Source organism: Oryctolagus cuniculus, chromosome 7 (assembly GCF_964237555.1).
Source record: "Oryctolagus cuniculus chromosome 7, mOryCun1.1, whole genome shotgun sequence".
NCBI lineage: Eukaryota > Metazoa > Chordata > Mammalia > Lagomorpha > Leporidae > Oryctolagus > Oryctolagus cuniculus.
In genome coordinates this window covers 150,506,551-150,533,722 of record NC_091438.1, presented here as the reverse complement: position 1 = coordinate 150,533,722, position 27,172 = coordinate 150,506,551, and the positions used below count along the sequence as shown (strand labels likewise).

At 58.6% G+C, this 27,172-nt stretch overlaps 2 protein-coding genes across 3 annotated transcripts; one reads left to right on the top strand and one right to left on the bottom strand.

The window, feature by feature from the left end:
* Positions 1–1,892: 1,892 nt before the first annotated feature.
* PLA2G2C (phospholipase A2 group IIC) lies at positions 1,893–22,542 on the bottom strand. Its single transcript, XM_008265775.4, has 5 exons — positions 22,385–22,542; positions 13,921–14,037; positions 11,961–12,105; positions 9,746–9,849; positions 1,893–2,535 (listed from the first exon to the last, which is right to left on the bottom strand). The coding sequence occupies exons 1-5, from the start codon at positions 22,449–22,451 to the stop codon at positions 2,366–2,368; spliced, it is 603 nt and encodes a 200-aa protein (XP_008263997.3). The 5' UTR covers positions 22,452–22,542; the 3' UTR covers positions 1,893–2,365.
* On the top strand, positions 22,069–27,172 carry UBXN10 (UBX domain protein 10). Of its 2 annotated transcripts, XM_008265776.4 has the most exons (3): positions 22,093–22,206; positions 25,682–25,853; positions 25,956–27,172. In XM_008265776.4, the coding sequence occupies exon 3, from the start codon at positions 25,971–25,973 to the stop codon at positions 26,802–26,804; it is 834 nt and encodes a 277-aa protein (XP_008263998.1). In that variant the 5' UTR covers positions 22,093–22,206; positions 25,682–25,853; positions 25,956–25,970; the 3' UTR covers positions 26,805–27,172. The 2 variants fall into 2 exon arrangements, with proteins under 2 accessions (XP_002716048.1, XP_008263998.1); XM_002716002.5 differs by lacking the exon at positions 25,682–25,853 and having other exon boundaries at positions 22,069–22,206.

The window sequence follows — 27,172 nt, the reverse complement described above, 5'->3', positions numbered from 1 at the left end:
AGTGGGGTGGGGGGGACTGTAGGCCAGGAGCATCAGTGGAAAGCACTGTGGGCCCTGGTGGTGAAGGCTGGAGCTAACCTGGGGGCCACCGGGGACCGGATACACCAGCAAGAGGTCAGCGTAAGCCCAGCAGGGGGCAGTGCTACAGCGAGGCCGGGGGCCGGGGGTGGCGCTGGGCAGATACGGCCTCAGAGGGTGAGTAGGGAGGGGCAGGGTCACTTGAGACGGAGGGGCCGAGGGTGGATGAGGAAAAGCTGCAAGAACAGGTGCCGACGGCAGATGGCAGTGAATGTGATACGAAGCGGCCAGATTCTAGATTTGTTCCCTCCCCCCCAGCCCCGTTTTATTTTTTTCATGGAAACACTTGCCTGATGCACTTTATAAATACGGCATCTAGATATACTTTGAAGGTAGTGGCAACAGATGGGATGTGGGATGTGGGATGTGGGATTGGAGAAGAAGAATCTGACATTCAGGGTTTTGGCCTGGAGGGGCCAAGATCGGAGAGGCGAGGTGGCTGCGGAGCCGGCCTTTGCCTGTGTGGAGCTGGCCTCCCTCCCTCTGTGCACCCCCCTCCCCAGGCCGCCCCAAGTTTTCTGCCTCTTCCAGGCCCCTTCCCCGACCCTCCTGGGTGGTCCTGAAGCTGGCCCCAGTCCAGCACTTCCCAGGCTGCTCCGCAGGTGCCTCCTTCCCCCTCGTCTCGAGAGTTCCTGGAGTCTGCTACGCCTTTACTCCCCTGTACCCAGCACAGGGCCAGGCCTGGAGTCTACTGAGATTCCCCGGGCAAGCTGACCTTCTCAGGAAGGCGTGTGGCTCTGGCTCAGGCAGCTCCCAGTGGCTGAGCCTGGACAGCATGCACAAAGTCACGTGGCAAGCCAGGGCGTGTGTCTGTCCAAGTCTCTCTCCTTGCAAAGCCAACCGGCTTCAGTCGTGGAGTTCTGCCCTAAGCATCCAGGCCAGCCACTTCCCAAAGGCCCTCTGGAGGCACCACAATTGGATGAGTTTCCACCTTCCTAGTAGCATTTCACATAGGGCTGTGGGGCTGCCCTCCTGCGCTGAAGGGGCGGGAGGTGGGGACAGACATTCAAGCCACACCACATCCCCGGGGAAACACAACGCCAATCCCTCTACGGGCCTGCCTTACAGCTGGGGCCCAGGGAGTGGAAGAGATGTCCCGGACCTCACGTGAGGACACCTGTGCCTCACACAGAGCCCAGCCTGGCCTCTCTCCCTCCACCGTGCTAGCCAGTGCTTCCCAGTCCCGGGCTGGTTTCTGCTGAGGTCAGGACCAAGGGAGGGAGATGCCCGCTGGCTCAGGCCTGGCCACCCCGGCTCCAGGCCTGTTTGTCTCCAACCACGCCCTTCACAGATGGCTCAGATGCGCCTCATGCTTGCCGACCTCGGGCTCCGCATCTGCAGTTGCAAATCCCTGCACATGTGTGGGTAGGGAACCAGCAGACTACAGGCCGTGTGACTGTGCACACTGAGTGGGCAGAGCCCAGCAGCCCTGGCTCCCAGACCCTCTGCACCCCCTTCTGCCTTCACCTCTGCCCCTGTCTCAGTCCTGACTCCAGGTACCGTAACTCCTAAGAGCTGCAACAGCTGTCAGGGTTCTCCGCAGCATCTTTACACCAATTCTGTCAGTTTTCTTTAACTCTGTGGATCCCCGCGGTCCAGCACATTGCAGCTGCTCAGCCAGGTGTGCAGAGGATTGAGAGAACAGCTCTCTGTCATTAATACATGAGTCTGACTCTCTCCTTCCATGCCTACGAGGGCAGGGACAAGGGGCCATGCTACCACATTTTGGTGACCTCCAAAAGTCAGGCGCCATGCTGAGAGCATGGGACCCTCAATGAATATTAAAGACCTGTGACACCAGTTAGTTATCGTTGCACCACGAACCACACCAAAACTTGGTGGCTTAAACCCACAGCCTTTATTTAATAGGCTCACAGTCTGCACATCATCAGTTTAGGCTGGGCTCAGCCGGGCGGTTGTTCTGGTCTCGGCTGGGTTCTCTCACACATCCGCAGCTGTGGGCTGGCTCTGCAGCTGTCAGTTCAGCTCCCTCACACATCTATAGGCAGAGGCAGCTTGGTTCTCATCCTCCCAAGGCTACAACATGTAGACATTTGTGGGCCGTGTCCCTCGTAGAATGTCATAGAATGTGAGCTCCCTTAGGGCAGGCAGTTTTGTCCTTTCCATCTCTGATCTCCAGCTCAGGTGCTGAATGACAAGACAAACCCCAGGCCAGGGCACTCAGAGCTGAGCTGCAGGGACCAGAGCCTCTCCATGGCGATTTGAGACGCCTTCCCTGAACAGTGATGCTGGAGCAGACGCGGACACCCAGGGGGGCCCAGGCCCCCTAGCACTGGACCTTAGGCCTGCCACACTGTGGCCGGCTGGAGAAGGCCTGCTTGAAGGTTTTCTCGTAGGTGGGCAGGCTCTCCCTGAAGCAATACACAGAACGCTTGTCGCACTCACAGGCCTTCAGCCCGCAGAGGCAGCTGGCCCCAGGACCAAGGGTGCACCGACCTGTGGAGACACACAGGGTCACTGGGGCTCCCAGGCCACTCCCAGGGTTGGCTGCAAGGCTGGGGAGAGCAGGGAGCTCGCTACAGGGGAACAAGGGTTGAGGACACAAAAGAAAGAAACAGGGAGTCCTTTTCCTTGACCCCCAAGCCTCTCCTCACCCAGCTGCACCTGCTCAGCCCACAGATGCTGGGGTGAGGAGAAGCCTAGAAAGAAACAGAAAGAGGAGAGAAGAGTGGGTGGGCTTCAAGGAGGGGGCGTGAATTACTGCACACCCACGGTGCACTGGCCAGGGTGCTGGGACCTGTTTTCTCAGAGCTGACCTTGTAATTCTAACTGACTGCTTGACCTCTCACTCGGATGTCTCTGGCATCTCTGATGTGAGCTGGTCAGAGGGAGCCTCTCCACCAGATGAGGCCCCCACCTGCAGTTTTGCTTCCCACAGTTGCTGTTGCCCACAGTCCACTGTGGCCTAAAAATATTGATATTGGTCTTGATTTTTTCCAGTAACTGTCGCAATGGTTCTATTTTGTTGCGGGATGTTGTTCCTCTGCCCCCTGCCTCATTCATAAAGGAAACTTTACCATAGAGATAAAGTTTCCTGTACATCCTAGATGGGGATGTGTAGGGACATGCATAAGCTGTGAGGGGACTTCAAGAGGTTCACGCTGGTGCCAAAGAATGCTGAAATCCATGCCCAGTTATTTCATGGTACGCGTTTCCTATGAGCTTCCTGAAGACCCCTTATAGGAAAGATTTCAGAGTTTTGTGTGGCTCAGTGAGCTTATCTTTTTGTTCAATTTTCCCACAAACGGAAACACCCTTGTAGATAGGGTTTGGTTCTGTCTGCCGTCTCAGGCATCCGCTGAGGGTCTTGGACCGTGTCACCCATGGATGAAGGGGGATTGTGGTAGGGGTCCTCCCTCTGCCCACTGAGCCTGTCCTCCATCAGCTCTCAGCCAAGGCCACCATGACCAGCTCGAGCCAGACAGCGAGGGGCCTGGCTCGCTCCTCCCTTCATCCGCTCTGCCTCTCTCCCACATCCCCCAGGAAGTCCATGGGCTGCAGTGTCCACAAGCTGTGTTTCTCTTCCTCCTTGACCTGCCGGAGTCTGCTTCTCCCCAGTGGGGTGTGAACTCTGCAAGGCTAGGACCTGGTCTCTGGCACGTTGCAGTCTCCCCAGCATTCAGAACAGGTGCTGGGGAACAGCCGCTGGACAACTGAAGGGCACCTCTCCGACCTTTGAAATCAAACGTCCACCTTTGGATGAGTCACCACTAGATGGGGCCTTTGGTGTAGTGCTGTGTGTGCTTGTGTGTGTGCATGCCTGTGTGAGCGTGTGTGTGCCTATATGTGCGTGTGTGTGTGCCTGTGTGTGCCTGTGTGTGCACATGCCTGTATGTGCCTGTGTGTGTGCATGCCTGTGTGTGCAAGCCTGTGTGTGCATGCCTGTGTGTCTGTGCATGTCTGTGTGTACCTGTGTGTGCATGTGTGTGCATGCCTGTGTGTGCATGCCTGTGTGTCTGTGCATGTCTGTGTGTACCTGTGTGTGCGTGTGTGTGCAAGCTTGTGTGTGTCTGTGCATGTCTGTGTGTACCTGTGTGTGCGTGTGTGTGCATGCCTGTGTGTATGCTAATGTGAGAATGTGTGCCTGAGTGTGCATGTGTATGCCTGTGTGTGCAAATGCTTGTGTGAGAATGTGTGTGCCTGCATGTGCATTTATGTGCACGTGTGTGCCTGTGTGCACACAAGTGCCTTGCGTGTGCATGCCCAGGTCTGTGTGTACACACGTGTGCCCGTGCATGTGTCATATGTACATGTAGGGGGGCTGTGTAAGGTATAGCTTTCCTTTCTAAATAACCCCACACCAGTTCCACTCTTCTTAGAGTCGGGTGTGGGGAAGGGAGGACTCTAACCCGTGCTTGTGGCAGCCCCGCACTCGCGCAGCATTCTAGGGCTGTGGGGAGGCTGCTGCTGGCGACAGGAGGGGTGGCCTGGCTGTGCCGGGGCCCAGGCACGGCTCCACAGACGCCACTGCCGCTGGCCTGGGCAGGATGGGTGGCCCTGTCTCCCACTGGGCCCGACACCCACTGGCTCGCTGCTATCCCTCTTGAAGGCACGTTCCTGCAGGAGGCTCCTCCCATACTGGTGGCTCCGTGGTGACGCCACCCCCCTACACACACTGACCCTCGACACTTTCCTCCCGTTCCTTCCCGTCCTTTCTCCTTAGCGTCCGCTCCTCTCCTCCTTGCCGTCTCTTCGTTCTCGCCCCACAGTCCTCTGCACGTCCTCCTTCTGTTCCTGCCCTTCCCTGCTTTGCTGTCTTCAGTTCTTCTGAGCACTCCTCTGAGCCGTGTCTTCCCCTGGGCACTGTCCTCTCCGTGGCCTGTCGTGACCTGGAAGCGGAGGCGACCTCCGCCCAAGAAATGCCCTCTTCGGAAGCCACCTTTCAAAAAACAAGCCCAGCACCAGATCCTGCCTCCGCCTCCAAGGTGTGGATGGAGAAACTGAGGCATGAAGAGACGCACTGGCAGCTCCGAGTCTTAGTGCTCATTCCATGAGCTGCAGCGGCACGAGAGAGACGAGGCAGCAGGCCTGCCTGTGGCCAGCCCAGACCCTGCCAGGCTCCACGGGGCCTCCCCGAATCCTCCCTCTCTGGGATCTTGTTCGGTTCCAGGACTTTAAATGCTCTCAAGTCCTCAGTGCCAGCCCAGCCCCTCTGTGCATCCCAGATTTCCATGCCCATGTCTGCTTGCCACCCGCCCTGCGAGTCTGACCCATATCGTGTAGTAGTTGTTCGTTGCTCTAACAAGATACCTGAAGTTGGGTGATTTGTAAAGAGGCTTATTCAGCTCCCCGTTCTGCAGGCTGAAGGTACAGAGAGCATGGCTTTGGATGTGGCCAGGGTCCCCCAGCTGTGTCAGCTCACAGAGACCTCACGTGGGAGGGTGGAAGGAGTCTCAGGGTGAGACACAGGGGGCCAGAGAGATGGGGAGAGGCCAGTGGGCTCCTGGCTACCAGCTCCCTTGCAAGAGCTCTCTAGGGCCTGATGAGAGCCCCCTTCACCTTTCCCAAGGGCAGTGCGCCCCAGTGACCTAACTGCCTCCCCCCAGGTCCCACCACCTCTCAGCACCACCGCACCGCGGGGGAAGCCAGCGGGGACACTGCCAACCGCAGCTGAGCCCTGGCATAGCTCAGACTCGACATGCCACAGCTGCGGCTGTGCACACCGCTCTCCCTCACTTCACAAGCTCAGCCTCTCTCCTTCCCTCCCCCCTCCACACAGCTGCACCTCTGCCTCCAAACATCCCAGCATCCGGCGCCCCTCCCCATGCCCTGGCCTGCGCCACGCCATGACACCACCCTGGCCCGCACCATGGCCACTCCTCCCCACAGCTCCGCAGCAGCCTTCAGGGGCCCTGCCCTCTCCTCCCTGGCTCCCCCACTCCTCTGCACAGCGGCCACAGCGATCTTACCAAAGCAAAACCAGCCCATCCCCTGCCTAACCCGTTGCAACGGCTCCTCTACCATGGAAGCGCCCACAGCCTCCCTTCGCTGCTTCCCAAGGCTCCTGCCGCACTGACTCTGAGGTCTCGGGGCAAAGGCCACCTCCTGGGAGAGGCCCTGCTGGACCACCTAGAGTAGGCGCCTTCCTCCTTCGGCCTCATCATTCCTGGCTCATCCCCTTGGTGGAGGCGCTTCGGAGCACCTGTGCATCCCGTAACCTGTCCACATCTGTGAGTGCACACGCTGTGGTCTCTCCCTCCAAGGGACACAAGCTCCCGACCGTGTCTTTCTCCTCACTGACGTCCAGCTCCAAGCGCTCACTCACTGCTCCGTCGTCAGCTGTCCATGTCGTGACCCGCTGCGCTTACTTGGTCTGCAGACAGGCAGAGCAAGGAGCCCACCGCCTGGACCTGGGAAGCCAGCTTCCAGCTCCAGATGCACCATGGGATGCTTCAGGACCTCGGGCAGGGTGCTTCTCCCCGCCCCTCCAAGCCCAGAGCCTCAGTTTTCAAATGGAGATGATGGCCTGGGCATTGCCTATTTCATGAAGTTGTTGCGTTCATTCATTCAGCAAACAACGAGGCTCCCACAACGTGCCTGGCCACGTGTCGGGAGCTGAGGGTTCAGGTCTGAGCACGCTGAGTCCGCGTGGCCTCCGTCCAGGCATGGATTCCGTGAGCTCTGGGAGAGTGAGTGTCCCCCACGCACCCCAGAAAGACTCTCAGAGGAGTGACGCTCTGGCTGGGGAGACTGGATGCCAGAGGCAACCAGACGACTTACGGGAGTGGGGCCAGCGTTGTGGCACAGGGCACAGAACTGCTGCCAGCCACACAGACATCCCACATCGGAGCGCTTGTTCCAGTCCTGGCTGCCCCTCTTCTCATCCAGCTCCTGGCTAATGCTCCCGGGAAGGCAGCAGAGGAAGGGCCAAGTGCTTGGGCCCCCGCCACCCACGTAGGAGACCAGAATGGAGCAGGAGACTGGCTTTGGCCTGGACCAGCCCTGGCTGATGTGTTCATTAGTGGGGTGAACATGTGGATGGAAGATCTCTCTCTCTGTCTCTCCCTTCCTTTCAAATAAATAAATACACATTTTTAAAATATAAAAGATGACTTCAGGAAGACAAAGGTGAATTGTCAGCGAATGGACGGACTCAGAGTTTTGCGATGGGGCACTGGCAAACTCTACACTCCACCGGCTGCTTCTGCTGCCTTCCTCCTCTGGCGGAGGGAGGCGTCCGAGGCCTGGAGATGGGGTGACAGTGGCACACTTGGCTGGGACCCGATCTCCACCTCCCACACCCAGTTCCTCCCCCAGGACTCATGAGCAGCTGTGTGGGTGGAAGGGGGGTGTCACTGCCCAGCGATCTTAATGTCCTTTCTCCAGGCCAGGCACTTCCATCAGCCCACTCAGAGACAGGCAAGCACCTCCCAGGCGGCCCTCGGGCAGCTGGGCAGCCATCTGCCCCAGGCAAATTGGCCCCTGGGCTTGGGTTCCGGCCTTTCTTTGCCCTGGAGTCCCAGTGGCATTTAGGTGGACCGTGTTGTTTTCCTTCGTTCCCTCCCCTGCTCACCTAGCGCATCCCAGAACAGCGCTGGTTGCTGGTTGCCAGGCAACCTGGGCCTGGGCTTCAGAGCTGATTTGGGAACTTGGGGGAGGCTGGGGAGGCGGTTAACCCTCGCAAGGGCAGCTCTTTGATCCGAGGTGTAACTGAGCTCCTCCAAGAAGCCTCTGAACAATCAGGAAGAAAACGCCAGCGCTCTTCCCACAAAGGAAAGGGAAGGAAGGGCGTGGGCCAGGCGCCCACAGGGCGGCCCCTTAGCGGGGTTGCTTGAGTGCCTTCTTCCAGGAACATCCTGGGGTGCAGGTGACAAGCTCTCTTTACAGATGCAGAGACTAAGGCCATGCCAGCAGAGGGCGGGAGCTGAGATCCCATCCAGCTCTGCCTGACTCTGAGCCATCTAGATCATTCCACGGGACCAAACTCCATCTGCTTCTCTTTGCTGGCTCTGAGCCAGGGCGGGACGCGGTGGCCAGATGGCTGCAGGCCGGGAGGCTTGTGGTGGTGCGAGAGCCCCCCACAGGGCAGGCTGGTGTGAACGCAGAGTGAGCCGGGTCTGAATCCCCACCCATCTCTCCCTGGCCTGGCCATGTGACCTTGGCCAACTCACTCAACCTCTCTGAGCCTCAGGTGCCCCTGGGAGATTTGTCCTGAGGTCTCAAGGCACTGTGTATAAAGCATCTCTCATAGGAGAGATGAACCACAGCAGTTGCCATGGTAACCACTCCATGGATGAGGAAACCTAGGCCTGCCGATGTGTGCTCAAGACACGTGTCTTATTCTTGCCTGTTACTCGGATCAGACCCTGCCCCCCGAGCCTCAGTCTCCCCTTTATACACCCGGGGTTGGTGTGGAGCGTCCCTCAGGGTGCATTCAGCTCCGATGTTTCCAAGAGACCACAGACTCCAGGGCCTGTTCGGTGTCCCGGGATCTGAGAACAGAACGTTCCATGTAGGAGGGGATTGAGGCCCCCAGGGGCCCTGGCAGATGAGTGCAGGGAAGGAGTCAGCCCAATGCCCAGGCTCTCACAGGTGTGAGTAAGCACCCCTGGGGTGGGTATGCCCCGTGCAACCCCACAAGGCCAGGTGGGTCGTGAGCTGCAGTCAGTAAGGGCATCCACGGGCTGGTGCTGTGCTGCAGCAGATTAAGCTAGTTTAAGTCTAGACTGCTCCACTTCCAATCCTGCTCCCTGCTAATGGCCTGGGAAAGCAGCAGAAGATGGCCCAAGAGCTTGGGCCCCTGCACCCACGTGGGAGACCTGGAAGAAGATCCTGGCTCCTGGTTGTGGCCTGGCCTAGACCTGGCCATTGTGGCCATTTGGGTGAATGAAACAGCAAATGGAAGATTTCTCCCTCCTCTCCCCTCCCCCACCCCCTGCCTCCGCCTCCACCTCCACCTCCACCTCCACCTCCACCTCCACCTCTCCCTCTCTCTCTTTCTGTCTGTAACTCTGACTTTCAAATACACAAATAATAAAGGGCATCATGCCACACAGAAGAGCCTCTCCATGGGCTACTGCCCAGCCCCTTCCAGGTGGCTTCATCCACAGTCGCCCACACCTGCCGACCCCAGAACGTGCAGGTGCCTGGGTCACTCCCTGCAGGGCGGGGGGGGGGGGGTCACACTGTGCACCTGCTCCCCCGGCTCTCCCCTTCCTCCTCAAACAGCCTCAGTGGCACGCGAGCCCCCTGCCCCTCCCCTCCTAGTTACCTTTGTGTCCCCCACAACGCGGAGCAGAGCACTTAGCTCTTACTAAATATTTGTTCAACGGAAAGACAGTTGTGTTGCTTTGTTAACGCGCAGCAGGAACAAGGAACAACATCCCCCAGGGCCACGGTTGCTGGGGTCGGCTGCATACCTCCGTGTCCTCCCCGATCGCCACTGAGTCCGTGCCACGTGCCAGGCGCCCAGCTCACAGGGGCTGCGGGCAGCTGGTGTGGGCAGAAGACACCGGGCGAGACCAGACAAGGGCCGCCCAAGGAGCTCTCATTCTTGGAATTGGCCCTCTGTGACTCAGAACCCTCGGGGAGGTGGTGGTGGGGGGGGTTAATCCCATTTTGTGAACAGTTCCCGGGCTAAGCAGCAGGTGAGTGTTAGGGGACAGCCCAAGTTCAGAGGTGCTTTCCCACATGCGAGGTTACTCACAGACCACGGAGCCGTTGACCACGTGGAACTGGTAGCCGCTCAGCACCGGCTGGCAGCCCAGTGCCTTCAGCTTCTCATAGCAGCAGTCGTGGGCCAGACAGCACCTGGGGCCAGGAGGGAGGGGGTGAGGGGCTGCGCCTGCGGGGACGCACCCTACCCCTGGGCAGGCGAGAAGGCACTGCCGGTGGGGTGGCTGAGACGGTCGCCCCTCCACAGCCACAGGAGGGAGGTTGGTTCCAGGACCCCCCAAAGTTATTAAAATCAGCAGGCGCTCAAGCCCCTTATATAAAATGGCACAGTATTTGCACGCAGCCCACGCATATCCTCCCGTTTATTTTAAATCCTCTCTGGATGACTTATCACACCTACTACGAGGGAACTTCAGGAAGTCTGTGGAACAATAGAACTAAAAGACAGGTTTGTTTCAGGGCAAAAATTGTGAAGTCCGTGCATAGTATTTTCATAATACGTGTTTTCTGTGAGCTCCTTGAAGACCTCACTGATGCATGGATTTCAACATTTTTTTTTTGCAACAAAAGCAGCTTATCTTTTAATTGCATTTTTCCAGGAATCTTTTGAAGTACCCTTGAGTGATGTGAATGCTACAGAAATCGCTCTTGCATTGTACCGTTTTGGGGAGAGTGACTGAAAAATGCTTGCCCATGTTCAGTACAGATGCAACTTTTTTCCAAATATTTTTAATCCGCTGAACGAGGGGTAGCAAAACAGAGGGCTGAAATGCCAGGAAAACCACTCCCATCTCTCTCTCTCTCTCTCTCTCTCTCTCTCTCTCTCTCATTCCTACCCTTAGGCACACTCTTTGCCAGCTAGTATTTTTGGCCAACAGGGTTATGTTTCTGATCTTCCTTTGGACTTGGACAGGGGAGAGACTGAAAGAAGCAAATTTTGCTTAGCCCCCGACTTCGCCTCCTAGGAGCTGTGTGGGTTGGTGACTTGGTCTTGTATCCTCACAGTCCTCACCTGTGAAATGGAGGTGGGGACTGTGCCGTGCACACTCAGTGTGAGGCTTGGACTACAGCCGTGTGCAAATTGCCAGTGCCAGTGCCAAACACCTACCGGCGTCTTGCAAGCAGCAGCACCCTTCCAGGGCCCTGGGGACTTCCAGCTGGAACATTCCCTGATCCCATGACCCCAGGAGACCCGAGCATCAAGAACACTGTTAGTCCTTGCTGTGGGGACGGATTTATCCACGCTGGGTTGACTGCAGCCAGCAGCGTTTCTCTTTCTTATTTCTTCATCACAAACAACACACAGACTGGCCTGTTTCTCCCTCCCTGGGCCCTGCCCAGACTGGAGCAGCCTCCGCTTCCCCCAGAAACTCACACTCCCCCAGCTCCATCCTTAAGAGGAGGCCTGGAAGCCAGGTTTGTGCCATGTGACTGTGCCCAGATGGACTTCTCCAAACTGGGCCACACTTGGACTCTCTGTCCTAGAATATGGTATTAGGACTGCGAGGCCTCAAAGCAGTCTTGCTGCACCTGCAACCCTCAAAGCCGGAGAGCCAAGAGAAAGCCCGTTTGCCATAAGGGTGAGAGATTTCTAGAGAGCTGGGCAGGACTGACCCACAGGGCCCAGCGCAAAATGAGAATGCGGAGCCCGCTAGTCAGGATCTCCATGTTGTGATGGCAGAGCAGTGGGCTCGGCATGCCGGGCCCCGGGCGACACCGCCGGTCACACAGTCAGAAGCTGGCACAACAGTAGGGTCACCTCTTGGGACACCTGTATCCCCTATAGGAGGGCCTGGGTTCAAGTCCCGGCTCTGCTGCCGATCCAACTTCCCACTGATATGCACCCTGGGGACAGCAGGTGACGCTGTAGTACTAGGGTCCCTGTCACCCACATGGATCGAGTTCTAGGCTCCTGGGTGCAGCCTAGCCCAGCCCTGGCTATTACAGGCATTTGGGGAGCGAATAAGCAGATGAAAGACTGACTCTCTCTCTCCCTCTCTCTCTTTCTCTCTCTCTCTTACAACTAAAATGAAAATAGTTAAAATTTTTCAAAAGAGGCTGGCCCCAGACCTAGGTTCCTCAAGACCACCCACCCAACCCCCTGCGAGGCCCCCTCCGTCTTTTCTTAGGCGAAGCAACAGCAGCTTTTGTTACGGCCACGCAGGAGTGCTGACTCCCCTCTCCAGCTTCCAAGTAGACTTCAACGCACGTCAAGTGCTGGCCGGCCCCGGGGCCTCTGCACCCACCTGTCGGTGTCATCCACGGGGGTCCCTTTGCCCCCCAGCCCGCAGTAGCAGCCATAGCCGTAGTAGGAGAAGAAGGCGCTCCGCCCCGTGATGCGCTTGACCATCCTTTGAAACTGCCAGAAGCTGCTGTGTGCCGGCGCTGCCCCTGCCGACGAGCAAACAAGGAGGAGGGAGGGTGCAGTGAGCGGGGGCTGCAAATCGAGTGGGCGTGGTGGGGTCCTCAGCCCTGCCTGGGGTGGGGGAGGGGGAGAAGACAACGGGGCCAGGTGTTCCCTAGGGACACAGCCAGCTCCTGGCCAGCCCAGCACAAACATCCCGTTCAATGCCATTTAGGACGACGCTGGATGCCAGCCACACAGTCTGCCCCCTGCAAGCAGGAAACCACCGGGCCGGACAGATGCCCCCAGGTCTGGGGCGACGTGAACAGGAGAAGTCCAAAGCCAGACGTGCCAGTCCCCACAGGCTCAACAATCCTGCGGGAAAAGCAAAATACTGGAGGCAGGAAGGTCATCCCCACCCCTGGTCTGTTTTTATTAAAACAAATACACCTGGACCCAGCAATCTTCCCTTCTCGGAAACGCTTACAAAAGTGGACACGAGCAGAAGCACAGGGCGCTGGCTGCAGCATAACTTGTGATAGCGGAAAACTGGAAAGCACCCACAGGGAAGAGCGGCAAGACCTTGAGTCTTGACAACGTGCCGAGGCAGCAGGGTTGGGAGGCAGGGACAGGCAAGGCTGTTTTGTGTACTTCTCTGCCGTCCGATTTTTTCATGATGCATATTTCTATTATGCGGGTTTAACCGTGCGAGTATAAAGCCTGAGGGGAATGGGTCCCCGACTCTCAGGAGCAGTGACACCTGGGTGCAGGGGCAGAATTGAGGGCCAGGAAGGTCAGGGAGGGGCTCCGTCTTCTCACTCTGTGCCCATGCATTGGCCCTTTTCACTACCAGCATATATGAGTTTTGCAATAAAACATGAACTTGGAGAAGAGAGAGGGCATTCAGGGACTTCTCCCTGGTGTCTTCTGGTCTCACTGGGGTTTAGGTGCCTTGTTGTCTTGAAGGGCAGTGGGGAGAGAGGGGGGGCCGTGAGCCCAAGGGTGGCCCCTGCTGCACACGTCAACCTCTGGGGCTGCAGAAGTGGCCCTTCCTGTGGCTGCGTGCCCCTGCACCGTGAGCTTGAGGACCGGGCATCCAGACCACTGACGAAGGGGGAAGGGAGGCCCATTTGGGGCAGTGTTGACTTACAAACCCAGAAGTTACAGCTCCACGGCCAAAGCAGACAGAATGAGGGGTGTGGGGAGCGCGCTCCTCCGCTGATCCTGCACACCTGCCTGAGTCTCCCACGGACCCCGGGCTGTTTCCCACTCCCGCGCTCCTCCGCTGATCCTGCACACCTGCCTGAGTCTCCCACGGGCCCCGGGCTGTTTCCCACTCCCGCGCTCCTCCGCTGATCCTGCACACCTGCCTGAGTCCCCCACGGACCCCAGGCTGTTTCCCACTCCCGTGCTCCTCCGCTGATCCTGCACACCTGCCTGAGTCTCCCACGGACCCCAGGCTGTTTCCCACTCCCGCAGAGGGACGGCAGCTGGGCTCCCAGCAGCAGCACCTTGCAATCACTGCTCATGTCCGAAGTCACCACGACAACGACTTCCCAATAAGAAGGAACTGTTCCCAGTGCAGCTAGATACACATCCGTGTTTCTGCACCGGGCAGCCCTCGAGGGTGGCAGGGCTGTCGTCACACAGCCCGCTTCGCAGAGAAGGCCAGGAGTCCGGCGGCCCTCGTGGTCTGTGGGACCGGCCCCCGTCCGGCAGAAGCAGGGGCACTTTGCCACACTGCTGATTCTCTTTCGAGTGGCTACACCTTCCCCGCACCCGATACCAGCCCTGGAGGCCCCCCGACCCCCCGGCAGAGACAGGACAGCTCCTGGTCCTCTCCCAGGTGACGTGCTACTTACAGCAGGACACAAAGATGGCGAGAACGGCGAGGAGCCTCATTCCCGGGGAGACGGGCGGGCGCTGAGGCGCCAGGGTCTTGCCGTGGTCTGAGCGTGAGCAGGCTCCCGGCTGAGCTCCTGTTTGGGCAGGCAAGGAGCAAAATGAGGCAAAGCCATTTGGGTGCGAAACCTCAACTGTCGTGCCCTCGGCAGGGGGCTCAACAAGAGCCTCTGCAAAGCTAACTATCGGTGAACGTGATGTCCTTGCTGGTCTCTAGACCTAAATATAACAAAAAATGGCTCCATTATTCGGACAGTGTAAGTTTTTTTTCTTTTAATTTCTTCTTGGGCAACTCTATCCCTTCATCTTTTTTTCACCCCCTTTCTGTCTGTCCCAGCCATAGACATTTACCCTGGGACCGGCGCTGTGGCATGGCAGGTTCAGCCACTGCCTGGTTCAAGTCTTGCCTGTTCCACCCTAGGAAAGCAGAAGATGGGTCCCTGCCACCCATGTGGGAGACCTGGATGGGGCTCCAGGCTCCTGGCTTCCGCCTGGCCCAGCCCAGCTGTTCCAGCCACCTGAGGAGTGAACCAGCAGATGAGAGATCTCTCTCTCTCTCTCTCTACCTCCCTCCCTCTCTCCCTCCATTTCAAATAAATAAGTAAATCTTTTTTAAAAAATACATTTAAACCGCAGAATAAAACACAGCCTGGGAGAGCCCACGGCATTTGCACCACAATCCCACAGATTTCCTTCCTGGTTCACGGTTCCTCTTACGCATCAACTCAGCCCCTGCAAGTGACGCTAAAAACGCCCACCAGCGCCGTCAAAACCGTTGTAGGACATGCCGAGGGCTCCACGCACATCACGCTCGGCCATTCTCACTGCAACTTGAGTCTCTATGATCATTTTAGAGATGGGGAAACTGAGGCCAGACAGCTTGAGTAAATCCCTCAGTCACTCAGTTGTATGGGGGGGGGGGGCATTTGTCATACTGAAGGAACACTGCTTTATATGGTAAACTGCAGCCGCAGGAAAAAGCACCATTCTTGCGACTGTGGGACAGCAGAGGAGAAGGCGGGCTTGGGTCCCTGCCGGGGAGCCGTCACAGGCCCGGGCGCCAGCTTTCTTTACACACAAGTTACAGGCCCCATCACACATCAGGCAGAATCTGGTCACATCAGGGCTTGAACAGCTCAGCGGAGCCCAGAGAAACTGGCAGGTGCGGAGCCGCAGGTAGAGCTGCAGCCGGTGGCAAATCTGCTGGACCCTGGGTGAGTTAGCCCGGTGTCTTGGCTCTCTTCACCACCTCTGGCAAAATTCTGGGGAGCACTGCAGGCCTGGGTCCTGAGCAGGCCTGGCCCCGGCCGGCTTTCACTGCGGCTGCTGGGCAGGAGGCTGCAGGGAGGCCCCGGCCCTACAGGCTCGCCGCCCCATCATCTGCACGGGTGCTGTCCACCATGAAGGGACTCGCGTCTCTCAAACAAGCCGGGGACGGTGACACCTCAGAGACAGCAAGAGAGGGGCAGGGTGCACGTGTGGGCGGGGATACGGCAGACGCTCTTCCAAGCACAGGACTCTGGCCGAGGGAGGCTCCGAGCCGGCTGGGGAGCCAAGATGGGAGTCTGGGCCAGAGGCAGCTTCGGCCCCGACAAGAGAACCCGGCCGCAGGAGTGCTCACACAGGGTCTGCCAGGTGCTCCCCTCCCCCACACTCGCTCCCTGCAGCCGGGACGGTGCGACCCAGACTACGAACCTTCCCTCGGAGCAGGGGCGGAGGGGTGGTGGCTGCAGCCCGCGCCTGCCTGAGGTGGGGCCGTCTCCTCACTCCGTCCATCCATCCTCAAAGCTCCTTCTGGCTCCAGGGCTCCCTGGAGCAGCAGCCACCTGTGTGTGTCAGGTTCTCCCTCAACCTCAGCCTCTCCCATGGGGTGTCAGTTTCTAGAGCCGTGCATCAGTTCCTCTCTGTGCCAGCTGCTCTCTCTGTGAGCTTTTCTCTTCAGGTCAGCTTCTCCACCGTGTGCCAGCTCCTCTCTCTGCCAGCTGCTCTGTCAGCTTCTCTCTCCAGGTTAGCTTCTCCACCATGTGGCAGCTCCTCTCTGTTAGCTTCTCTCTCCAGGTCAGCTTCTCCACCATGTGGCAGCTCCTCTCTGTTAGCTTCTCTCTCCAGGTCAGCTTCTCTCTTCAGGTCAGCTTCTCCACCGTGTGCCAGCTCCTCTCTCTGCCAGTTGCGCTCTCTGTTAGCTTATCTCTCCAGGTCAGCTTCTCCACGATGTGTCAGCTCCTCTCTGTGCCAGCTGCTCTCTCTGTGAGCTTCTCTCTCCAGGTCAGCTCCTCCACTATGTGCCAGCTCCTCTCTGTGCCAGCTTCTCTCTGTCAGCTTCTCTCTCCAGGTCAGCTTCTCCACCGTGTGCCAGCCCCTCCCTCTCCTCAGTCTCCCAGTGCTCACTTCCTGCATCTCCGGGCCTCCCAGCCACGCCTGTCTCTGTCTCTGTCTCCCAGTCTGTTCCCAGGGGCTCCGTGTGGTGCCCATTAGGGCCCCGAGTGCTTGTGAAAGTGAGTGCCCCTGAGTTCAGAAGCCTCCTGAGAGGGCAGCAGACACTTCCGGCAGGAGGTGGCGGGACTGTCACATTCCACGGCTTGGAGGGAAGTGGCCTGAGAAAGACCACACAGGGGCCGGCGCTGTGGCGCAGCCCGTAACGCCTCTGCCTGCAGTGCCAGCATCCCGTCTGGGCGCCGGTTCGTGTCCGGCTGCCCCACTTCCGATCCGGCTCCTTGATAATGGCCAGGGAAAGCAGTGGAAGAGGCCCTAGTGCTTGTGGGAGACTGGGATGAAGCTCTGGCTCCTGGTTTTGGGCTGGCCCAGCCCCGGCTGTTGCAGCCATCTGGGGAGTGAACCAGCAGATGGAAGACTTCTCCCTCTGTCCTCCCTCTCACTGTGTAACTCTTTCAAATAAACAAAAAATCTTATAAAAGAAAGAAGTTCACACAGCCTCTGCGGTGGAGGCCTAGGGCGGACACTCGGGTCCCCAGCGCCGAGTCGCCGTTCTTCCCTCCCTGGTCGCCGCCAGGACCTCTCGCTGCCTGCCGTGCGTTCCGAAGCTGTCGGCGCATCCTCACGGAGACCAGCCGCGATTCAGCAAGACGGCCGCGGCTCTCTCCACGTGCGTTAGTGCTTGGGGCTCATAGGACTGAGCTGAAATCAACCCAACAGCACAGGGCCAGAGGACCAGAGACCCAATCGGGGGGCGGGGTGTGGAAACGTGGCAGGGAGCGTGGGGTGGCCTCCCTGGTGCAGAGGGCAGCAAGGAGCCCCCGATGGAGCACGGGCTGGCTCTTCCCCTCCAGGAGAAAGAGCCAGCAAAATCTGTAAGGACGAGGCCACACCCACTCTGTCACCTCTTCATCTCCGGGCCCTCCCAGCGTAGAGCCTAGCATCAGTGGCAGTGGTGGGCCACCTACAGGTCACACTTCACTTTCCAACCCCGCACACAGTCCCTGGAAAAAAATGGAATTAAGAGATAAGTCGGCTTCAGTGCAAAAGAGTTTGAAATTCATGCATAGGAGGGGACTTCAAAAAGTTCCCAGAAAATGAGGACTATGAAAAAGCTAGGAATGGATTAAAAAAAAAAAAGAGCACCATAATAAACTCAGCTTTTCATCCTGTTCTTTCACAAAACTGCTGACAGATTTACTTACTTTTGTATTTATTTATGTGAAAGGCAGAGTGACAGGGCAGAGACAGAGAAAGAGGGCTCCTCCATCCACTGATTCAGTCCCCCAACGTCCAGAACAGACAGGACCTCCTCCCTGGTCTCCCACGCAGGTGGCGGGGATCCAAGGGCTTGGAGCGTCACCTGCCGCCTTCCCAGGCGATTAGCAGGAAGCCGGATCAGAGCAGAGCATCTGGGATTCAAACGGGCTTTCTGCTCGGGGACACAGGCTTCACAAAGGGGCCTCAATCAGCTGGCCACAACTGCCCCTTTCTCCAAAGTTTCTGAAGCATCCACGTATGCGTCACCCACCCAAGGGCTGTGCGTATCCAAAACACAGCCCAGAAGACAAAGCGCAGATCGACTGAGGCAGCTCCCCGGGTTCCACAGCTCTTATTTTAGACACAGTTCTAACAGGCGGCTCGGCCCCTGCGCCTCCGGCCCAGCAGGTGAAGAGGCAGGGAGCTGGAGTGGCTTTCTTAGGAGGAAAAGTGAGGAATGACACAGAACACGAAGCAGCAAAGCTCGGAACCCGAGGCCGTGGAGTGCAGGGGCAGACGGCTCACCCACCTCCACAGGACTGCACCGGGAGCAGAATTGTGGTCGTGCAGACAAGGCTGCATTGTGCAAACCGTGGCAAAGGTGGGAGCAAGTCACTCGGGCTCTACATCAAAGAGCAGGGCTGGAGCTGCTCCGCTGGCTCCAGACAGAGCCATCTCAGCCATCGGAGCCTTGGCCGCCTCATCTGTGGGCCGCAGACCTGGCCCCGGCCCCCGAGGAGTGCTGGCAAGCATCCAGCAGCTCATGAAGATAAAACACTTCCTAACAGCAGTCGGGACCAATTACACTGGAAAGGGGCCAGCGCTGCGGCCCAGTGGGTTAAGCTGCTGCTTGCCCCGCCAGCATCCCACACCCCAGTGCCGGCTGAGTCCTGGCTTCCTGCTAATGCACCTGGGAAGGCTACAGGTGAGGGCCCACGACCTTGGGTTCCTGCCACCCACATAGGAGACCCGGATGGAGGTCCTGACTCCCAGCTTAGCCCAGCCCAGTCCTGGCTGTTGCAGCCATTTGAGGAGTAAACCAGTGTTTAGAAGATTCTCTCTCTCTCAATCTCTCTCTCTTTTTCTCTCTCCCCCTCCCTGCCTTTCAAATAAATAAATCTTTAAAAAGACTGAAAAGAAGACAATACATTTCAGAAATTTTCCAGTAATGAGGAGCAAATAACAAAAGACGGCGATGCTGCCAGGGGTAGGTTTCCTTACCCAGAAACCTCCTTCCTGTGGGTCCCCTCGGGAAGCACACTCACCCAGGAGGCGTGGCGGACAGTGCCAGTCTCTTGGCCTCCCTGGGTTCATCTCCTGTGTCAGGGTCATCCATGACCTCAACCCGACACATCCAATGGCTCAGGGACTGACAAAGCGGGAGGCTGGAGGTGCTCTTGGCACTACGGGTCACTGATGTTAACTGGGGCCAAATGCTCCTTGGAGACTCGCTGCCCAGCTACGGGAGCTCGGCTGGGTGTGGTCAAGCCAGCTGCCGATGGACAGTCACCAATTGGCAGCCTGCTGGGACCCCCCAGAAGGAAAGCCAGCAGTGGAATCAGCATCATCGTCACCACACATCTCATTCTCACGGGCTGAGTGCCAACCGTTATGCAGACATTAAGGGGCAAATCAGGGGATGCCTGTCCCTGAGGCGCTCATGACCATGACCAACCACAGGACAGGTGCCTGGAGCTGAACACACGCGATGACCGTCAGCCCTCACGATGCACTCCCCAGCACCGGGCACTGTGCAGGTCATTTTACACGATCTCTCCCTTCACACTCAACCCGTCCTCTCGTTAGCCTCTCCATTCCACAGATGCGGAAATCGAGGTCCAGAGAAATCAGCTTAAATCAGCTGCCCAAGGCCCTCGGCTGGCAGGTGGCAGAGCCAGGATTCAAGTTCAAGCTTTGGTCCCCAGAGGCCAGGCCTGCCACCCTATGATTACAGCTTAAGAGACAGGAACAAGGGGTTTGAGGTGGGACTCTGGGGTACAGGGTGGGCTTCAGACCCGCCAGCTGGATGTGAGTTCTAAGACGGTTCTGCTGCTTATTCGCTGGGGACGCGGGGGGGCAGGGGCTCGGCTTTGCTACGAATCCAGGCCCAGGAAGCCTCCACCGGGAGAGTCACCAGCAGTGCTGAGTACCAAGGGTGTGTGGCGCCAGCCTAAGCTCCACCCGCTGGACCAGAAGGGACCAGGATGAGCACAGGAGGTTTGCTGGGGTGGGGGGGATATGGTCAGGAGAGGCCTCGTGGAGGACGTGGCTTTTAAGGATCACTTGGATTAACATCAAGGATAAGGGACAGACATGAGCAGACATTGGAGCTGGAAAAGCCATGAGTCCCTTTGGGGAACAGTTTGGCTGGAGCCCAGAGAGAGAAAGAGAGAGAGATGGGGAGTAGAATGAGACACGGCTGTAAGGAAGAGCGAGGCCACCGTGCGGCGGACAGGGCGGTGACACACACATCGTGGCCACTGCGTGTGCGCCACAGACCAGCGCTGGAGGCTTTTTCTTTAAAGAAGGCCGGACGATAAAGGCTGCAGGGCTGCAGCAACAGCCAAGGTGGCCGTCCTTCCTCCTCTGCAGCCGCCCGCCGGGGCAGTGCTCTCCACCGACCTGGAGAGCAGAAGGCATCGCCTGCGGAACACCACACAGACTCGGCCCGGCCTCTGCCACTGTGCTGAGACACGCACACACACACACACACACACACACGCATGCACACACAGGGTGAGCAGCCAGTGTGAATCTCTAAACGATTGCATAATTCTTAGGTGATACTAAAATAGCTGGGGAAGAATCCACTTTCATCTTTTTCGGGTGGGCGCTGCAGGGCTGAAAAGCAGCGCTTAGATATTCCTGACAGCATCATTAACAAGAAATCAGCCGCCCGCACTAAGCTGCCAAACCACCAGCTCCCGCACCATCCTGGGGCCACAGAGCATCCTGAGGTCCCCAGTGGGGGAGGGGGGAGACAGCCCCAGCAGGAGGCCGCCCCAGGGTCACCAGCGCTACCCCAAGCCCAGAGCCGCTTCCCTGCGTTGGACAGAACCACCACCACGGAACCCATCCCGGCTGTTCCAGCCCCAAAAGAACTTCCCGATTGCTCAGTCACTTGGCACATGCTCACGTCCAGCCTGTGCCTGCGCCTCTAGCCTTGGCTGAAACTGTATTAAAAATAATCTGACTCGTGGCGCCTTATCAGCACACAGCCTATCTTCCCAGGCCAACTGCAAACGCCTTGCAGGAAGACCAGCGGGATTGGGTGCCTACGGCAACCCTCTGTCTGGGGCAGACCAGAGAGCAAATATTTTGCCAACAAGGCCAGACAATAAAGGCCTAGTTTTTAATCTTCTAGTAACACAATTGCTAGATTAATTTGTCTGCATACTCCAGGAGTCCAGAACACAACCGGCACACAGCAGTCCTGTGAGGAGCCTGCTGGAAACGGTCTTAATTTCAGTTGAGAAGAAAGGCTTCATTCATTAGGCTGGGGTTGAAGAGGGGATGGGAATGAAGGGGAGGAGACTGGCGGGAGGGGGAGAGAACCTTCCAGGTGCTGATGTGAGGCTGTGGCACAGAGACGGCTCTGAGCACCAAGCAGGGGCGGTCAACCTTGCGCCCGCCCAGTGGGCAGCCCCTTCCCATGGCACAGGGAGGAGGGGGGACACCAGCAGGCAGCTTCGTAGGTTCCATGGCAAAGCTGGGCAAGTGGGTTTCTGTCTTCTCTCTGCACCGAGCACTGAGGTTCTTCTCCAAGACCGGGGACAGGAGGGAGACTTCAGGAAGGAGGTCAAGGTTTGACAGCTTTTGAGCCGAAAGGAGAGAGAACTAGATGGGGGTGTGGGTGTGGCGGGTATTGCCAGGCTTGCTGTGTAGGGCGGACAGTCCGGCTGGCCTGCAGATCACCCCCCCACCCTCGTCTACTGCACCAGCGTTAGTGACCAGTCAAGACTGGGACGCGAAGCTAGCAGGACAAGGGAAGGGGCAGGCTTGCCAAGAGGAGGGCTAAGGTGTGGACCACCAGACTCTCAACAGACCAGGCGGCTGGAAGTCCCAAAGATGGCTCAAGCGCATGAGTTGTAGTTTGGACACCAGGGGAGGTGTGGGTGCCACTGACCACAAGGTCCAGCATGTGGCCTCAGGGGAGGGGTGGGAGGCATGGGCTGAAAGGGGTACCCTAAATGCAGATGCTGCAGCCGGCAGGAATCAACCAGTCCCACAGCCTCATTTCAAAACTGGAGACCCTGAGATGGAATCCTACCCTACCCCTTGTCCAGAGCTGTCTTTTCCTCAAACCCACCCGCCCCAGGGGATGGAAATAGATGCAGGCCAAGGAGGACCAGGAGAGGTGCTGGCTGTGACAGGGAGCCTGCCTGTGGCCCTTGCAGATCCAGCTCCCCCAACCCGAGCCGGCCAAGGTTCCGGTCAGGCGCTCAGGCCGGAAGCACGTGCCCCCACCCACCTCGCAGCGGTTGCCCGGGAGACGGGACTGTTTACCAGCGGGACCCAGCGGGGCGCAGGCCAGCGGCGGATGGAGCGGTGAGGTGAGTGCGGGCCGCCTGCCCCTAGGGGTTCCTGGCCTGGAAGAGGAGAGGAGAGGCCAGTTCCGGAGTTCACAGGTGTCCCCAGGGGGCAGCCTCCCCAGACCCGGCCCCAGGAGTGTCCCGGGACACAGGACAGTGGCTGCGCCCCAAGGGCAAAGCAAGCTGGGCCGGAGCTCACCGTGGCCGAGATGGGATGCTGCCCGGGCGCTGCAGAAGCCGAGGGACCCCCGGGGCTGTTGGGCCATGCCCGCCTGGCGGGGCTGTCCAGATGGGGCCACAGACCCAGGGAGAGGAAGGGACGGCCCAGCTCCGGAAGCAGATGGCGCCGCCCCCAGACCTGCGCTCAGTCACCCAGGTCCCTGCCCACGTCCCCGAGTTTTCCTTGCCCCACCCCCAGCCATTCCTTCTGTTCCTGGAGCTTAGTCCCTTCTCTGGCTGCCGGTACTTGGGAAGATTTCTCTCGGCTGCCTCTTACCTTGGGACTGGCCCGTTCCCTCCCCAGCCCCTTGGTCACTTGTGGCTCAGCGCTGGGGCCAGCAGAGGCCAGCGTGGTTTCTTATTCGTCTGGGCTGGGTCCCAAAGTTTTCCCTGAGCTGGGTCAACACCACACCCTGTTGATTCCTCTGCGTGTTTTGGGGACGCGAGCGGGGCTGGTTGGCAGGGGGAAGGTATTAACAGATAAACATTTAAAAGACCAATTCGAATGTATGCATCTTGGTGTACCACAGCAGATGGCGTGTGGGTGGCTATATTTTTACTGCCTTTGCTGTAGGGTTCCTGTCGGGCTGCGAATGGAACAGGTTGATCTGACCCTGCTGTGGTGGCCGGGGGCAGCCTCGGGACGCTGACCCCTGGCTTCGGCTTCTGCCTTCGAGTTTGCTTTGTGGTTTTTGGTGATGGATCTTGAGGGTCGAGCACCTGCCCTTCGGGCAGCTTCCTGGATACAGTTCTCTGTGTTTGTTTGCTGCCTCCTAGCAAGCCCGTGGGGTGCAGCGATTGTGTCTGAGCAAACAGGCCACTTGCCTGTGCGGCGGGCGGTTGATGGATGTGCCGCCACCTACTCCGCCACCGCCACCAGGATCTTCTCGGATCGCTCTGTGTTTGAGCCTGTGCCAGGCCTGGAGGTGGTGAAGTGAGCGGAGTGGGGGTGGTGAGGGCGGCCGGCAGAGGTCGGGTGTGAGTATGAAGGCAGCGGTTGGCCTGGATCCCCAGGCACCTGTCCCCCCCCCACCTCCTTGGGGGGACAGTCGAGGTAACAGATGGTCCCTGGGGAGGAGGCAGGGGGTTGCGAAAGCAGGTTGGATGGAACTGTTTCACCTGAGGGACACATTGGTCTGTAAATAACAGTGAGTGGGTTCCTGGGAATTAGTCATAACTGAGCTTGCTCTCCGCGATGGCTCACAGCCATGTTCTCCTAGGACCAGGGTGGCTCGAACATGACTCCCCCTGAGCACGGATAATTATACAGGAGCGAGAGGTACAGGAGTGCATGCACACACTCAAGTGTTGCTGTTAAAAATAACCCGGCAGAGGGGCCTGTGCGAACGCATGGTGGAAGTTGTAAGGAAGAGGTTTCTAAGTTACCAAACTTACTGACAGTTAAGGCTTCCCGAGGCGGGTGTGGGTGTTGGGAGCCAAGCCTGTGATGGATCTGGAAAAGCTGTGGCAAATTAATGGCCACTGCAGGCTGCAGAAGGGGGGCTGCTTTACCAGAGAGCTGAGCCGAAGCCAACGGCTGCCTACAGTTACGGCTGCCTCCTGCCATCCGGGGCCAAAGTTGCAGAGCCACTTCACTGGATCCCCAGGGGAGGGAGCCGTCCCTCACAGCTGATGGGCAAAGGCATTGGGTTAACATGGAGCTGGGCAGGCTTGTTGGGTGCCAGAGCTTTGCTAAGGAGCAGGCTCCTCTACCACCAGCAGCCAGATTGGGTGTGAAAGACGAGGGAGAGGTGGGAAATGAGAGTAGGGAAGGAATCGGGTTGTGAGTAGACGCGAGTAAATGAGGGACCGAGGGGAGCTTTGTGCGTAGATTTGGAGCTGAGCAGGCGGGACACTGCGTGGTGATGGGTTTCGGTTTTGGTGGGGAGGATGAGGGTAGTCCCTAAAATTAGGCCACGGTGGTACCATGATGCCTAGTTCAGGGTTGTGTGATACCAGGATCTTGGCAGAGGGGGCTTGGAGGTAGAATAGAGAAGTGGGCCACTCGGAGATGGTTTCTCGCTGGGTGCAGAGGACGTAGGACTAAATGTACAAGTCCTGGGTTCTGTGTCCGGCTCTGCCACCTGCTAGCTGTGTGGTCCGCCGCCGGGCACCCTGCCCTCCTGGAGAGTCAGCCCGTGTCCAGATCCCTCCGCAGAGCTGGCTGGGACAGGGTTTGACAAATGCACAGCCCGTGGTCCAAATCTGGGCCCGGCACCTGGCTGTGTATGGCTCATGAGACAAGAATAGCTCTTACATTTTTAAATCCTTGGGGAGGGGGGAACAAAAGAACGATATTCTGTGACATAGGAAAATTACATGAAATTCAAATTTGGAGGCTATAAATGAAGTTTTAGGGAGACAGCCACACCCCGTTCTCTGTGCTGGGTACGGCTGCTGCGGCACCGCAGGGAGTGGGCAGGCCATGCGGCCTGCGCAGCCACACACAGCCAGGCTCCGGCTTGTGACACAGGCGCTTTGCTGGCCCCTGGACTAGAATCTGAGCGCAGGTGGCCAGACCCAGCAATGGAGGCTTCCTGCTCCGCTCCCCCCACCCCGCCGCCCCTTCCCACACTACCAGGGCGGTGAAGGGGTGCCCCCCACCCCGTTCTGTTCTGTGATTCGCGAGGCTGAGAGGAAGGACAGGAGGGAGGAGAATGAATTTGGGGCTGGCTGTGGAGAGCAGGAGAGACGGGAAGGGGAAACGGGGTGGCCGGGCAGGCCGACCCTCGCCAGGGAGGCTCTCCGGGGACTTGGTCCACCTGCCTCTGCGCTCTTGAGTGGTGCTCAAATGGGGGGCTGAACCCCATTTCCCTGTAGCTTCCCCAGGGACCATTGCTGAGCAGGCTTCCACGGCCACCCCCAAGGGAGGGAGGGTGGGGGGCTGCCCACGCTGGGAGCCTGCAGATTCCCTGGGGTGAGCCACGCGCCACCTGTCCAGGTCTTCCTCGTGCCCTCGCCCTCCCCACAACAGGCACACGTCTCCTCTGGCTCAGGGCTGGGCGCACACTGAAGTTGTGCTGGGACAGGCCACGGTCACTTCTTCAGCGGGCCATCCACGCTCGTCTCCACCTCCGGCGGCAGGGCTGGGCCTTGCACCCGAGACCATGGGGTTCCCAAAGCCAGAGGAATTGTGGGAAGAGTTGGCCAGCCCCTGCTCTGGCTGTAACGTGCCTTCCTCCTGAAGGCCCCGCCTCGTGAGAATAGCAGTACTGGTGCAGTACTTGATTTTCCTCCAAGCAGTGACTGCTCACTGACAACACCAACGTCTCTCCAGGTCTCTCCCCCGTCTTTCCCCACTGGAGTAATTTAAGATTCATGGCCATCGGCTCACTGATACAGTCCAAGTGCCTAGAATGAATGAATGAATTGCAGCTGGTGTCTCTCTCCAGATGCCAGAAATCCAGACAGAAGGCCCCCAGGCTGTGGCCCCTCCTTGCTTATTCCAGGTACCTGGGGAGTGACTGGCTTGGGTCCAGGACTCCCCGGAAGGTGAAACCATGGCCTCCTCTGTTTTATTGTTGTTGTGTTTTTATTTCCTGCTCCCTTAGGGGCCTTGAGAAGCGATGGCCACAGAAGCCCCTGTGAACATCACAGCAGCCGAGCGCGGCACCATTGTCAGCCCCGCCGCGAACGGCCTGCTTTGGCAGCCAGACTCACTCCAGATGCACGTGGCAAGGCCCAAGTCCGCCAAGGGCCGCACACGGCCGAGTCTGCCCCGAGCCCAGGGCACGGAGGCGAGCTCTCACCGCGCCCCGGCGTCTCCACCTCCTGCCGTGCCCTGCGAGTCGCTGAGCAACCAGAAGCCAGGGACCTGTGCACCCAGGTCTCCAAACCAGGGAGCCCCCATAGGACTCCCCGAGTGGCGGCAGCAGCTGCCTGCTGGGACTTCCTGCTCTCTCAACAGGTACCCGGTCCTTCCTTCCATCATGAGAAAGAACCTGGCGGCCGGGGCTGTGGACAGAGTGGCTGAAAAGGCCCGCTTGCTGCAGCTGGACAGCGTCCCGGCTCCTTACGCTCCAGAGGACTCCTACGCCGCGAAGACTCGCGAAGATTCCAGAGCCCTGGAGAGGAACTTCAGCGCCCAGCCCAAGACCCAGGCTTTCTGCAGGGCTGGGGACCTGGAGGAACCATCGGACCAAGAACCCAGGCTGCTGCTTGCCATCAGATCACCATCAGGCCAAAGGTTCATCCGTTATTTCCGGCCAACGGATGACTTACAGACCGTGGTGGCCGTGGCTGAGCGGAAGAACCAGGCCACCTACCGCCCCTGCAGCATCGAGACCGTGGAGGTGCCCAGGAGACGCTTCCCCGACCTCACCAAGTCCCTGCAGGAGTGCAGAATCCCCCACAAGTCAGTGCTGAGCATCTCCCGGGAAGAGGAGGAGGGCTGGCCCTGAGTCCGCAACAGCCAGCTGCGGCCTTGGGGCCCTGGGGCCCCGAGCAAGGGACGCGGCTGAGTGCTGGGACCTCCGCATCCGAGTGCCAGGCAGGCCTGGGGCCGCTGTGGTCCTGGTGATCCGTCTCCTCTGAGGTTATGGGGTCCATGCGTGTGCCGGGCTCACAGCTTGCTGGTGCCCTGGAGCGAACTGGCAGGGAATCCAGGCTGTTCCCGGAGACCCCTGTGGCTAGGACTCCTCTCCAGGGTGGCGAGTCTTGCTCAAACAGCTGCCCTTTCTGGTTGCCTTCACACAGAACTCTGCTTGTCCTGAAACCGCTGGTTCGCCTTTCTGTATTTGGTGCAGGATTAAACACTTCCCGGAGAGGA